The 14,488-nt window shown below is 45.6% G+C and overlaps 1 protein-coding gene across 2 annotated transcripts in view; it reads left to right on the top strand.

The window, feature by feature from the left end:
* Positions 1 to 14,488, top strand: part of LNPEP (leucyl and cystinyl aminopeptidase) — a 178,457-nt gene that overhangs the window by 140,967 nt on the left and 23,002 nt on the right. For both annotated transcript variants that reach the window (XM_033914441.1, XM_033914530.1), the window contains exon 16: positions 5,447 to 5,587. In XM_033914441.1, coding sequence (XP_033770332.1) covers positions 5,447 to 5,587 — 141 coding nt within the window. The remainder of the gene's footprint in view (positions 1 to 5,446; positions 5,588 to 14,488) is intronic.

Below are 14,488 nucleotides of genomic sequence, written 5' to 3'. Positions count from 1 at the left end.
ACAAAGACTAGGGAACACTGAAGTTACAGGGAAATAATTTTTTTTTTTTAAATCTTTATTGAGTTTCTAAAGCTAACAAAAATTCAATACAATATCTATACAGATAATAGTAATCATATATTACATTACATTACAGATTTCTATTCTGCCATTACCTTTCGGTTCAAAGCGGATCAGATTATATCAGAACGTTAGATCAGAGAAGGTTTCCAAGAGAGGGAAAAGTAGGATCTGGGATTAGGAAGGGGATGGTAAGAGGGGGGTTAAGTAGAGCCTGGAATCGAGGAAGTGCCAGTCATCAAGCCTGAGCCACTTCCTCGATTCCAGGCTTTACTGGGCCCTCTGTCTACTTCTTAGCTCTTTCCTCCCACTGCTTGGCTTCAGATATCTGCTGGTGTATAGCTCCCCATGGACCCTTCACCACCAGGCTTCCTGCTGCTGTACCAATCCCTTCTGTCAGGACTGGTCAGCCTGGCCACTCTACTCTACTGCACAGTACCCCTTGTCAGAGCCGGTCAACAGTGGTCTTAGGTCTTTCTGGGAGTTAGGCTAGAATCCAGCATTCTTCCTCCAGATGGAGCACCTAGCTACATAAGTAGATCCTGCTTTTCCTGGCTCTCAGCCTGGGAACTGTCCTTTTTCAGCACCACAACTTACTCAAGGTGAGTGGACAGCTCCCAGCAGCCCTTGCAGCTCTTATGCAAATTAGACACTCACTTTGGTGGAATGCAAATGATGGAACTTTACCCTGACATACTTCGCCCCCCCCCTAAAAGGGTGGGTGTTCACTCCCCTCAAAACAAAGAAAAAAACCCTGCATAACCAGCTCTGACTGTTTGCAGTTCCCTCTCTCTAAGGCAGAGCTTGTCCCCTTAGCCTTTCATACGGTCACCACTTTCCTCCTCGTCTGGGGGGGTGTTCTTCTGGAATTCTTTAGGCTTTCCAAAGTCTCCCCTACTCCATGATGGGCAGTTTCACCATCCAATCACTGCCACAATATGTCATCATGTGACCTGGCCAAGTGGTTATCACCTGTCACATATTTACCCCCAGGCACCTTTGTTGTCTGTTTAAGCCTGTTGTGTTTGTTGTTACTTTAATACACAAACATTTCATCTCCTAAAATTCATGACAATTCATGGTGATTCTCTGGGTCCTCCCTGAACTCTGTCCTCCATGTCTTCTCCCGAGTACTCTCTGACCTTTCATTAGCTCTCCAGGTCTTTGGCAGCTTCCGGTGCCATTTACCGGTCACTCCATCAGTTGCCACCGGTCCCTCCGCCGAACTGCTCCTCAAACCTTTGACTGATATTCCCAGGGTCTACTAGGCTGCTTCCTGGGGAGTCTTCTACTGGCTTTCAGTGCCATCACTGGTCTCCGCCAGTCGCCATCAGCCCCCAAACCAATCAGCCGCTCAACCCCCTCAGCCTTAGATTCTGTCAGCTCTTCCAGCTGCCTCTTGTGGGGCCACTGCCAGTCCCTCACTTCCTGGCTTCTTGGGTCCCCCCACCTGGATTCTTCTTCACTGATCTCACTGTTGGTTGTCAAGCCTGAACCACTTCCTGAACTCCAGGCTCTACCAGACTCTCCAGCTACTTAGCTCTTTCCTGCTGGTGTATAGACCCCTGTGGACCCTCCCACCACTGGGACAGATCTCTCTATAGGTTCCCACATACCTTCCTACCACCAGGCTTCCGTTGCTGCACCAGTCCCCCCTATCAGGACTGGTCAACCTGGCCACTCTACTCTGCTGTGCTACACTGTGGGTCCTCTACCATCGCCGATCATTAGTGGTCTTAAGGGCTTACTAGGAGTTAGGCCAGCATTCCTCCTCCCGTGAGTCACCTAGCTTCTGCTTTTCCTGGCAATCAACCCGGAAACTGTCCTTTTCAGCACCACAGCTTACTCAAGGTGAGTGGACAGCTCCCAGCAGCATTTACATCTTTTATGCAAATTAACCCCTTCCTTTAGCTGCTCTGGTGGAATGCAAGGGACAGGGAACTTCATCCTGTCACAGTGTATGTATTACATCTCCTGAGGCAGGCTGTCAAATGCCATAACACGTGTTGAGTCTTTCTTTGTATTAAAGGTTTATTTTGTACTTTTAATATTTTTGGAAGGTCATTTGTCCAACTCTATTTCTCTAGACCAGGGATCTCAAAGTCCCTCCTTGAGGGCCGCAATCCAGTTGAGTTTTCAGGATTTCCCCAACGAATATGCATGAAATCTATGTGCTTGCACTGCTTTCAATGCATATTCATTGGGGAAATCCTGAAAACCCAAATGGATTGCGGCCCTCAAGGAGGGACTTTGAGATCCCTGGTCTAGACCAGTGTTCTTCAACCTTTTGACACCTATGGACCGGCAGAAATAAAATAATTATTTTGTGGATCGGTACCAGTCCGCGGACCAGCAGTTGAAGAACACTGGGCTAAGTCATGCCCATCTCCACTCAATTTCCACCCCCAAACCCCGCCCCCATAACAGTACTAATTGCAACACCATTTTTTTCCATTCATTTTTCATATATACACACAATATATTATTTTTTTAGACACTCCCTTAAGAATCCAATAAGAATCCAATGATTAACCACAAAATTAAAATACACAAAGCACACTGTATGCTTTTTAACATTCATTCCTACCAGAAAACAGATAACCCTATGCAAATTCAGGAACAAAAACTAAAAGTGCTAATATTTACAAACAAACCCTAAGATGCAAGACTCTGCAAGCAGTACAACCCCAGAGGAAAAGAAACAAATGCATTTCTTCTTGAACAGACAAATCAATCACTAAATTAAAAAAATAAAAGCATTTCCCCTACCGTTATTGTCTCTCTCCCTCTATGTGCCTTGCCTTCTGACCTGCCCCCCGGTGTTATCTTTTGGCTGGTCCACTGTGCGATCAACGCAGCGTCTTTGGGCCGGCTCCCTGAGTGCTGCATTGCATAAAGCTGTGGGCAGCGACTCCTCGAGCGTGTCCCATGCCTCATCTGAAAGCCTTCCCTCTGATGTTGCGATGTCAGAGAGAAGGCTTCCGGTTCAGGTGCAAGCCGCGCGTAGGAGTCTTTTCCCTCGGCTTTGTGCACTGCAGCACACAGGGAGCTGGCCCAAAGACGCCACGTTGATCGCACCATGAACCGGCGGCTGAAGAATGCTGTCTTGGGCCCGATGGACAAGCCAGCCCTGTGGACCGGCAGTTGAAGAACACTGCTCTAGACCAGTGTTTTTCAACCTTTTTTGGGCAAAGGCACACTTGATTCATGAAAAAAATCACGAGGCACACCACCATTAGAAAATGTTAAAAAATTTAACTCTCTGCTTATATTGACTATATATAAAGTAATTCTCTTGAATAGGAATCAAATAAACACAAAGAAAGTATTTTATAATTACTTTATTACGAAATAAAAATTATAAAAATTATAAAATACTTTATTCAGTGCGAAACCTGGGCCTGTTTGGCTGAACACAAAGCTGATATTCTGGCTGGAATCGAAGAAAGACACACACGTAGCTCTTCGTCAACAGCTCTCAGTCTCTCTCTGTATTTGGTTTTTATAGCATACAAAAATAGACAAATATACCCTCCATCCTTTTTATTAAACCACAATAGCAGTTTTTAGCGCAGGGAGCTGCGCTGAATGCCCAGCACTGCTCTTGACGCTCATAGGCTCCCTGCGCTAAAAACCACTATTGCGGTTTAGTAAAAGGGGACCATATTGTAAAATATAGACAGCAGATATAAATTCAGAACTGTGCATAGTAAGTGAAGGGAAGTTTTCATCTCTGGGAATTTACCCAGTTAACTATTAAGTTATTTGGGCAAATTCCTTTGAAAACTGTGGTAATACTGCCTCCACTTTGCTAAATTTAAAATCAAATCATTTTTCCTACCTTGTCTGGTGATTTCTGGTTGCACTTTCTTCTTCTGACTGTGCATCCAATCTTTCTTCCCTTCTATCAGCCTGTATGCTTTCTCTCCTCCACACCTCATTCCCTCCCCCAACTTTTTCTTCCTCTCTCCCTGACCTTTCTTTCTTTTTTTCTGTTTCTCTTCTTTCCTTCCGTTTCCCTGCCTGCCCCCTTTCTTTCTTTCTCCCTGCCGTTCCCCAAGCCACTGCCACTGCCGCTGCCATCGGGGAACAGGACCCACCAATGGATAACAGGCCCCAAAGCCGACGCGGACGCATGCTCTCCCTGACGTCAATTGTGCAATCGGAGAGGAAGTTCCGCCCAGCCAGGCAGCGATTGGCTGGCCCGAACTTCCTCTCCAACTACAGAATTGACGTCGGGGAGAAGAAGACTTATCGGCTCGATAGATTAGATCGCCAAGACAAAGTGAGTCCTGGGTGATCGACTCACTTTGCCTTGGCGAGCTACTGGCGCCCCTGCCTCGGGCCCCCTGTCAGCTCCGGGCCCGGCGGCCCTGCGGCACACCAGGCAACATCTCGCGGCACACTAGTGTGCCGCGGAACAGCGGTTGAAAAACACTGCTCTAGACTATCTTACTTTTCAGACATATGCACCCTAATTTATTCCTGACTGACTGTCTCCACAAAGAGCAATTTCAAAGTGACTTTTATTCTGCTTGCTTTTTGCTACCCACTTCTTAAAGAAAAGCTACCAATATATTTTTTAATTTACATTTTCTGAAAAGTGTGTTTCTTAAAGTGCATCTATAATTTGTAAAGGCTATCGAAAATTGCCCTTTAGTTTCTGCATAATAACTATCTGGATTATGGTATAGATAGTTTGTTTGGGAAAAATTGTGGTCTTTCGTCTGGGGCAGTTCATAAAACTGTAAAAAGTCACACTGTAAAGAATGATGTGCTAAGTTTGAGTGCTTTCTAAATGTTATCTTTGTGTGTTTATATGGATATAAATTAAATAGGGTTCTAACAGCAGAACACGGGCTTGTACATTTTCAAAATGATAGTGTAGCCCCTGAATTTTCAGACTGAGAATATTGTTGTCTCACATTTGAAATAGTTGGATTCATATTTTCCTGGTATTTATCACGTCTACAAATATAAATCATTACAATCTTAATTTTTTCAGTGCGGATATATCAGGCACCTGAAATGTAATGTAGCTGGATCCAGAGTCACCTGACATGATTGCATTTACCTCATTCCATGCTGGAACTTGTAGTTCATATTTTCTCATTGTATATTCTAAGAAAAGCAAGAATCCAAGCCCTTACATGCAATGTGGTAAATTCAGGACTGGATCAGCCCTGTCGGGCAACTCTGCATCCAGTTGGTGACCTAAGCACAGACACTACTGTAGTCTCCTACCTTCCTCAAACTCCGCTTTGCAAGGATATGGTGGGATAAAATAACTTTTCTGAACTGTTATGTAATCTCTAGGCTCAGAATAATCTAGGTTGCAAGTGCCTGGATTGCACCTTTAAAGGTTATTGGTTCTGCTTTCCTTTAGGTTAATGCAAGCAGCCCTCCAGGGGGAATTCATCAGGACACAGGATCTCCCGCAAGTCATAGCAACAGTCAGCCAAAGTTTAGCTGGAAATTTGTTGGCTTGGGATTTTGTCAAGGAAAACTGGGGCAGGCTGATACAGAAGTAAGTATGGAGTTATATGGAATGTTACTTGCACGGTGCAGCACTCTTGAGCATCAGTGTGGTATGCAGTGTGCGGAAAATCAGTATTCAGCTTTTATGGCACAGAGATTGAGAGTAATTTTTATATCAGGTTGGAAGTCCAAGTAGGTCTGAGGCGATCTTATAAAGAGACATAGGTGCCTTTATATCTTTAAAAAGGAAGCCTCACAAAACCTATACAATTGAAGCTAATACACACCAGCATACATTTATAGGTACTCTGGAACAGGTGTAAATATACCTGGCTGAAGTATGCATGTATTTCATTGCTCCACCTGAACATGCAAACACGCATGTCCCATAAAAATATACATTGCCGTGTCACTGCATGTACTTATGTGGTAATCTGTTAAGAGGCATAAGCATGAAAAATGGGATCTCTAGCACACCGTTACATCATTGCACTCTACCTTCCTAATTGAACCCTGCAAAATGTTCTTGAAAAAGCAGAATAAAAGTAAATGCAATTTATGTAAAATATGAGGGTGAATCAAAAACTAAAGGCAATCGCTAAATTATGCGATAATTGGAACAAAGCTAGCGAAATGCAACATATGAACTTGTACATTGCCTGTTGGATAGTTTGTCCATGCACAGTGCAAGCACTCAGTCTTTAGTCATGTGGCAGCCACGTGGTCAGAAACATGGATGCTCCCATTGCAAGATAGCAACCTCGAGGAACAACCTGCAGTAGTGCAGTAGTTCTAAGGCCAGAGGGAATGAAACCTGTGGAAATTCACTGTCTGATATTAACTCAGTATGGACATAGCACTATGAATCAATGAAAGGTTTATGAGTGAGTAAAAAGGTTTAAAGCAGGAAAAATGGTGTAACTGACGGAGGTTGTTCTGGTCGCCCATCAACATCGCAATATTCTAAATGAGGTCTCACAAGAATCTTATACATGGACATCAATACCTCCTTTTTCCTACTGGCCATATCTCTCCCTAAGCACCCTAGCATCCTTCTAGCTTTCGCCATCACCTTTTCAACCTGTTTGGCCACCTTAAGATTATCACATACAATCACACCCAAGTCCCGCTCTTAAGCCATTAAATGTATTATCCCAGGACAAGCAGGCAGCATATTCTTGACTGATGGGTGACGGCACCGACGGAGCCCCGGTACGGACAATTTTAGAGTGATTGCACTCTAAGAACTTGGAAAGTTCTGGCATGCCGCACCGCGCACGCGCGAGTGCCTTCCCGCCCAACAGAGGCGCGCGGTCCCCAGTTTCTTAGTTTCCGCGGAGCTAAGAAGACGCGTTTTTCAACGGCCGTTGAAAAAATTTTTTCTCTTGCCTTCCCGCTCGCGTAAACCTTTTTGGCTCCATTGCCTTTTTTCTTTTATTTCATTTCTGTTAAAAAAAAAAACCAAAAAAAACTTGTCTTTTTTTCTTCATTTTTGGTTTTTCCCCGGCGGGGCCTTCTGCCACCATCGAGGCCTCAGCCTTCGATTTGGCTGAAGCCGTTTTTCCTTTCATGCCCCCTCAGCCAGGGTTTAAAAAGTGCCAGCGGTGTGCTCGGCCTATTTCTATCACGGACCCACACAACTGGTGCCTACAGTGTTTGGGTCCTGAACATCAGGCTTCCACCTGCACCCGCTGTGCCACGTTAAAAAAACGTACTCTAAAAAATCACCAGATACAACAGCGATTACTGTTTGGTGCCGAGATGTCCGATCCCGTTCCATCGACTCCGGCTTCGGCACCAGTTCAGTCGGCACCCTCTTCTTCGACGCCGCGCAACACCGCACCGGCGTCCCAGCATTCAGGTAAGCCGGCTAAGAAGCCTTCCCCGCTGGAGCGTCCTCCGGTCTCGAGTGCAGTGAGCCCAATCCTGCCGACTGTGAGGCGCCAGCGGAAGCGCTCCGCCCCTATCGAGGTGAGTCCCTCGACATCGGGCTCCTCATCTCCGGGGCGTCGAGCGGCATCGCAGGTACCACAGAAGAAAAAGGCGGTACCGGTGCCAACCCTTGATGACCGTATTAGAAAAAATTAAAAACTGGCTTACTCAAAATAAATTAGCTTTAAACATATCCAAGACAAAGGCACTACTCTTTCCAACTAGTCAGGATCTAAAGCTTTCCACTCCTTTTTTAATCGAAAACACTTCAATCGTTCTAGTACCATCGCTCAAGATCTTAGGAGTAACATTAGATGCCAAATTTACCTATCAGGAACATATCAATAATATCGTTAAAAGTTGCTTTTATCGCTTGCGCTTAATCCGGTCAATGGCTAAATATCTAGAGATAGAATCTTTAAACATCTTAGTCCATTCTCTCATAATTTCGAAACTAGATTACTGTAATTCATTGTTTTTAAACATTACATATAAGGAACAAAGGCGATTACAAATTATACAAAATATCGCCATTAAATTAATCCATCACGGGAAGAAATACGACCACGTTACGTCTTACCTAATAAATTCACATTGGTTACCTATTAACCAAAGAATAACATATAAAATAGCTTTATTAGTATCTAAAACAATAACTACCAATGAACCACAGTTCATTGACCGCCTTCTAATTCCACAAACCTCAAATCGTCTTCTCCGATCGAATACACAAGATCTATTAATGGTCCCCTCACTAAAAACAATAGGAACCAGACGCCACGACATCTTCTCAGTTAAGGCACCGCTGGTTTGGAATACCCTTCCTTTGTATATTAGAAATACTAAAGATCTCAACTCATTTAAAATTAAGTTAAAAACATTCCTCTTTAAAGCTGCATTCAACCTCTAAATTCTCAATCTTCCATGTAAATTTTAATTTCAATCTCCTATACCCAAACCCTAATGTTTCCCCCCCCCCCCTCCAACCTTCTTCTTCTCCGCACTAGGAAACAAAAATTTTGTAACTTTTTCCCTCTCGTTTTCTCCAATTCATTCCAGTTTTGTATAACCTGTCAGTATTGTCAGTTTGAAATTGCTCTGTTTTATTTATTGTAGAAATTTTATTAATATTTTTAATGTTTTTACCCCAATTGTACATTTTATGTAATTCGCTTAGAAATATTAAGCGAACCATCAAATTTAAATAAAACTTGAAACTTGAAACTTGATTGCGGCCATTCTTCAGCTGCAGCTGAAGGAGCAGTTACAACAGCTCCTTCCAGCTATCCTGGCACCGAACCTTCCGGTGCCGGTCCGCACTGAGCCGGTACCGATAGTGGAACAGCCTGTGCTCTCTACATCCACTCCCTCGGTACCGCTTCATTCGACCTCATCGGTATCGATGCCAGTCCTCGCACCGGAGCCGAGAGCTCAACATCAGTCGGTGCAGACTTCGGCACCGGTGCCACCGATTACATCGCCTGGCTCGGTATCGATGAGGTCGGGTAAGTCGGTGCGCAAAACCCGACATGTAGAACCATCTACTCCAGAGTCTCGGGACCGTTCCCCCCATGTCAGGGACCCTGATCTGTGGGGAGATTCAGAGGAACCCTTTCTCTCTGAAGGGGAATGTTCCTCAGATGAGGAGGATTTGGCTGTACCTGACCCGTCCTCTAGACATGACACTTCATCTTTCTCCAGTTTTATGAAAGATATGTGTGAATCTTTATCTATTCCTTTGGAGGCTGAGTCCAAAAAGTCTAAAGCTTTTTTGGATGCCCTTGACTTTGACCAGCCTCCAAAGGAATTTTTGAAGCTCCCTCTTCACGACATCTTGAGGGAGACTTTCTACAAGAATTTGGAGACTCCCTTAACGGTTCCAGGGGCCCCACGTAAATTAGACTCTTTATACAAAGTAATTCCCATTCCTGGGTTCGACAAACCTCAACTTCCACACGAATCCTTACTTGTCGAATCTACCCTTAAAAAATCCTCAGGAGCCAGTGTATATGCTTCTGTACCCCCTGGCAGAGAAGGTAAAGCCATGGATAAATTTGGTAAGAGGCTCTACCAAAATGCAATGTTGGCAAATAGAGCTGGTAATTATGCCTTTCATTTTTCTTTCTACCTTAAACATCTCCTTACCACCATGGCTTCATTTGAGAAGTACCTTCCCCACCGAAAACAACAATTCTTTCACCATTGCTTGTCGTCTCTGTTTCAACTGCGTAAGTTCATGGTTAGATCCATCTATGACACTTTCGAACTTACATCAAGAGCGACAGCAATGTCTGTGGCAATGCGTCGCCTGGCCTGGCTTCGGGTATCCGAGCTTGATGTTAATCATCAAGATCGGTTAGCCAATGCCCCGTGCCTAGGGGATGAGCTTTTTGGGGAATCCATGGACTCGACTACTCAAAAGCTCTCTGCTCATGAGACACGCTGGGATACCCTGCTTAAGAATAAGAAAAAGCCTACCCCAGCAAGGCCTTTTAGGCAACAATCAGCCTATCAACGCCGTTTCACAGCTCGCCCATTGCCAGCAACAGCTCAGCAACCCAGGCGTCAGCGGCAGCAACAACGTCAGCCTTCCAGACAACAGCAGCAACAACAGCCTGTGAAGCCACCTCCACAGCAAAAGACACAGCCCTTTTGACTTACTTCTCCAAAGTATAGCCAGTACCCCTATATCTGCTCTCCTGCCTCAACCCATAGGAGGTCGTCGTTCTCTGTTCCTCAGCCGGTGGGAAGTTATCACTTCGGACCAATGGGTCCTCAACATCATCCGCCACGGCTACTCTCTCAACTTTCAGACTCTTCCGCCCCAAAATCTGCCAAAAGAGTCTGCTTTGAACAATCCTCAATCTGCCCTCCTTATTCAAGAAGTTCAATCCCTCCTCCTTCTGAACGCTATAGAGGAAGTTCCTCTAGATCAAAAGGGGCAGGGATTCTACTCCCGTTATTTTCTAGTCCCCAAAAAAACAGGAGATCTCAGACCAATTTTAGATCTTCGGGATCTCAACAAATGCTTGGTCAAGGAAAAATTCAAGATGCTTTCCTTAGCCATTCTTTATCCTCTTCTCAATCAAGACGACTGGCTATGCTCCCTCGATCTCAAAGAGGCATACACTCACATACCGATCAATATAACCTCCAGACAGTATCTCCGCTTCATGATAAATCATTGTCATTACCAATACAAGGTGCTGCCCTTCGGTCTTGCCTCCTCTCCAAGGGTGTTCACCAAATGTCTCATTGTGGTAGCTGCTTTTCTACGCTCTCACCACCTTCAGGTATTCCCTTACCTGGACGACTGGTTAGTCAAGGCCTCATCCGCTCAAGCAGTTCTCCTGGCCACCAACCAAACCATCCTATTTCTACGAATACTGGGATTCGAGATCAATCTACCCAAGTCTCATCTCATCCCCACTCAGAGACTTCAATTCATTGGAGCGATACTGGACATTCTCCTCATGAGAGCATTCTTACCATCCAACCGTCTTCAGACCCTTCAGTCTCTATGTCAGCAGGTGCTTCCACAACATTCCATCTCTGCCAAACAAATGATGATACTCTTGGGTCACATGGCATCCACAGTCCATGTCACACCCCTCGCACGTCTTCACCTGCGCACTCCTCAATGGACCCTTGCTACTCAGTGGTCCCAAGCGACGGATCCTTGCTCACGACATATATCTGTGACATCATCTCTTAGTCAGTCTCTACAATGGTGGTTGGTATCCTCAAATCTATCCAGAGGTCTTCTGTTCCATCAACCTCCTCATCAACTGGTCATCACCACCGACGCCTCCCCTTATGCATGGGGAGCTCATCTGAGCGAGTTCCAGACTCAAGGTCTTTGGACAGCCCAGGAAAAGAAACATCACATCAATTTCCTGGAACTCAGAGCGATGTTTTATGCCCTCAAGGCCTTCCAACATCTTCTCTTTCCTCAGGTCCTTCTGCTGTGCACAGACAATCAAGTGGCCATGTACTACATCAACAAACAGGGGGGGACAGGCTCTCGCCTCTTGTGCCAGGAAGCTCAGAAGATCTGGACTTGGGCCATAGATCACCATCTCTTCCTGAAAGCTATCTACATTCAAGGAGAACAGAATTCCTTAGCGGACAAGCTCAGCAGAATTCTTCAGCCTCACGAGTGGACACTCGATCCTGTAACTCTACAGTCTGTCTTCGCTCAATGGGGCACTCCTCAGATAGACCTCTTTGCAGCCCCTCACAATCACCAGCTGCCCCTATTCTGCTCCAGACTCTACTCTCCTCACCGTCTGGCAGCGGATGCTTTTCTCCTCGACTGGTCCAATCTGTTCCTATACGCTTTCCCTCCTCTGCCTCTCATGTTGAGAACCTTGTTCAAGCTCAAGAGGGAACGAGCCACCATGATTCTGATTGCTCCGAGGTGGCCCAGGCAACATTGGTTCTCCCTTCTACTTCAACTCAGTTCCAGGGAACCTTTTCTGCTTCCTCTGTTTCCTTCTCTGCTTACACAGCATCAGGAGACCCTTCTACATCCCAACCTCCAGTCTCTGCACCTGACAGCTTGGTATCTCTCGGGCTGACCTCTCATGATACTCTTTTGTCTCAGCCGGTTCGTTCCATTCTAGATGCCTCCAGGAAACCAGCCACTCTGCAATGTTACCATCAGAAGTGGACAAGATTTTCTTCCTGGTGTCTTCTTCATCATCTTGATCCCATTTCACTGGCAGTGGAAACGTTGTTGGATTATTTGCTTTCTTTGTCTGACTCTGGCCTTAAGTCTTCTTCCATCAGAGTCCACCTCAGTGCCATTGCTGCTTTTCATGAGCCGGTCCATGGAAAACTTCTCTCAGCTCATCCCCTGGTGTCCAGGTTCATGCGGGGTCTTTTTAATGTGAAACCGCCTCTTAAAGCCCCTCCTGTTATCTGGGATCTTAATGTGGTTCTTTCCGCCTTAATGAAGCCTCCATTTGAACCTTTGGCTACCGCTCCTTTCAAGTTTCTCACTTGGAAGGTGTTTTTCCTTATTGCTCTTACCTCTGCCAGGAGGGTCAGTGAGCTTCATGCACTGGTGGCAGATCCACCTTTTACGATTTTTCACCATGACAAGGTGGTTCTGCGTACACATCCAAAGTTTCTCCCTAAGGTTGTCTCTGAATTCCATCTCAACCAATCCATTGTTCTGCCTGTTTTTTTTCCAAAACCTCATTCTCATTCTGGGGAACAAGCTCTACATACTTTGGATTGTAAAAGGGCTCTAGCGTACTATCTAGAGCGTACGAAACCCCACAGATCAGTTCCCCAACTCTTTCTGTCCTTTGATCCGAATAAATTGGGACGTCTTGTTTCTAAACGTACGTTGTCTAATTGGCTTGCAGCGTGCATTTCATTCTGTTATGCTCAGACCGGACTGACACTGGAAGGTTCTGTCACGGCCCATAGAGTCCGAGCAATGGCAGCATCTGTAGCTTTCCTCCGGTCCACTCCTATTGAGGAAATCTGCAAGGCTGCTACTTGGTCCTCAGTTCATACTTTTACATCTCATTATTGTCTGGATGCATTCTCCAGACGGGATGGACACTTCGGCCAATCTGTTTTGCAAAATTTGTTTTCCTAATGGCCAACCTTCCCTCCATCCCTCTTTTTGTTAGCTTGGAGGTCACCCATCAGTCAAGAATATGCTGCCTGCTTGTCCTGGGATAAAGCACAGTTACTTACCGTAACAGGTGTTATCCAGGGACAGCAGGCAGATATTCTTGCGTCCCTCCCCGGGTTGGCTTCTTAGCTGGCTTATCATAACTGGGGACCGCGCGCCTCTGTCGGGCGGGAAGGCACTCGCGCGTGCGCGGTGCGGCATGCCAGAACTTTCCAAGTTCTTAGAGTGCAATCACTCTAAAATTGTCCGTACCGGGGCTCCGTCGGTGCCGTCACCCATCAGTCAAGAATATCTGCCTGCTGTCCCTGGATAACACCTGTTACGGTAAGTAACTGTGCTTTTTGCCTTTTACTTTTTGATTTACCGTTGTATAAAAAGTTTTCATTTATCTATGTGTCTGCATTTGAATCCTGCTCTACTCCACAATTTATAGATCCCACAGTGATGTATGACTTAAAGTGAATGTCAATGGTATTTAAATCTACTGTGATGCAAAACCTTTTTTGGCTCCGTCAAGGCGGATAACCTCTCTAGGCTTTCAATCTTCTCTACTCTTATTTGGTATTTGGGCCCTGCCCAGTGTATCCAGAATGCACCGGGCAGAGCTGGATAATGCCCTTTTGGATGGTGTTGTCATGAAGGAAGAATGCCTATTCCCTCCTTCCTTCCAGCAAAGGTATGTCAGATTGGGTGGGAGTTAGGCCAAATCTACCCTAGGCCACCAGGGAGCATCCCAGTTTGAGGTTGACTGTGGCCCAACCCAAGATCCCACTGAACCACCTGGGGTTTTTTTTAGGTTTTGAGGGGGAAATGGGGGGTTGGGATGAGGGTGTGGTGTTGCAAGATACCCAGGACCACAGGCTAGATTTTGTTCTTAAGAGGCAATTTGAAGTCGTGGCATTGGGGTTGCAGATAGCAGTGACCTTGTACATCACATGTGTTTGCCACTTGAAATTTGCTCCATTGTCCAGGAGTGGAGGCCAGCCCCATAAGTCAGAAGTGGATTGTGTGGCAGATGCTCTGTATGATCTCTTCAGAGTTTAGAGCAAGGTCTCCACTTATGCCATTTCCACCTGCTGTGGATCAAGCAGTGGATGGGGGGATTCTTCCTACAAAGCTATTCTGAGCAAATTACCCTTCAAGGGTCACTCTTAGGTGAGAGGCTGGACAATCTTATGTCCAGCATACAGGATCATAAGCCAAAGTTTCTACCAGACAGCTGGCCTTCTTCGCTGTATCGTTATCTGGACGATTGGCTAATCCAAGCTCCATCAGAAGCCGAAGTAAAGACAGCAGTGGAGCATGTGATCAAGGTCCTGCAGAGATTGGGCTGGGTGATAAATTTACAGAAGAGACATTTGCAAC

The sequence above is a fragment of the Geotrypetes seraphini genome, chromosome 1 (assembly GCF_902459505.1).
Source record: "Geotrypetes seraphini chromosome 1, aGeoSer1.1, whole genome shotgun sequence".
In the NCBI taxonomy this organism is placed as follows: Eukaryota; Metazoa; Chordata; class Amphibia; order Gymnophiona; family Dermophiidae; genus Geotrypetes; species Geotrypetes seraphini.
Note: the sequence above shows the minus strand (reverse complement) of the source record. Positions and strands in the feature narration are given on the sequence as shown.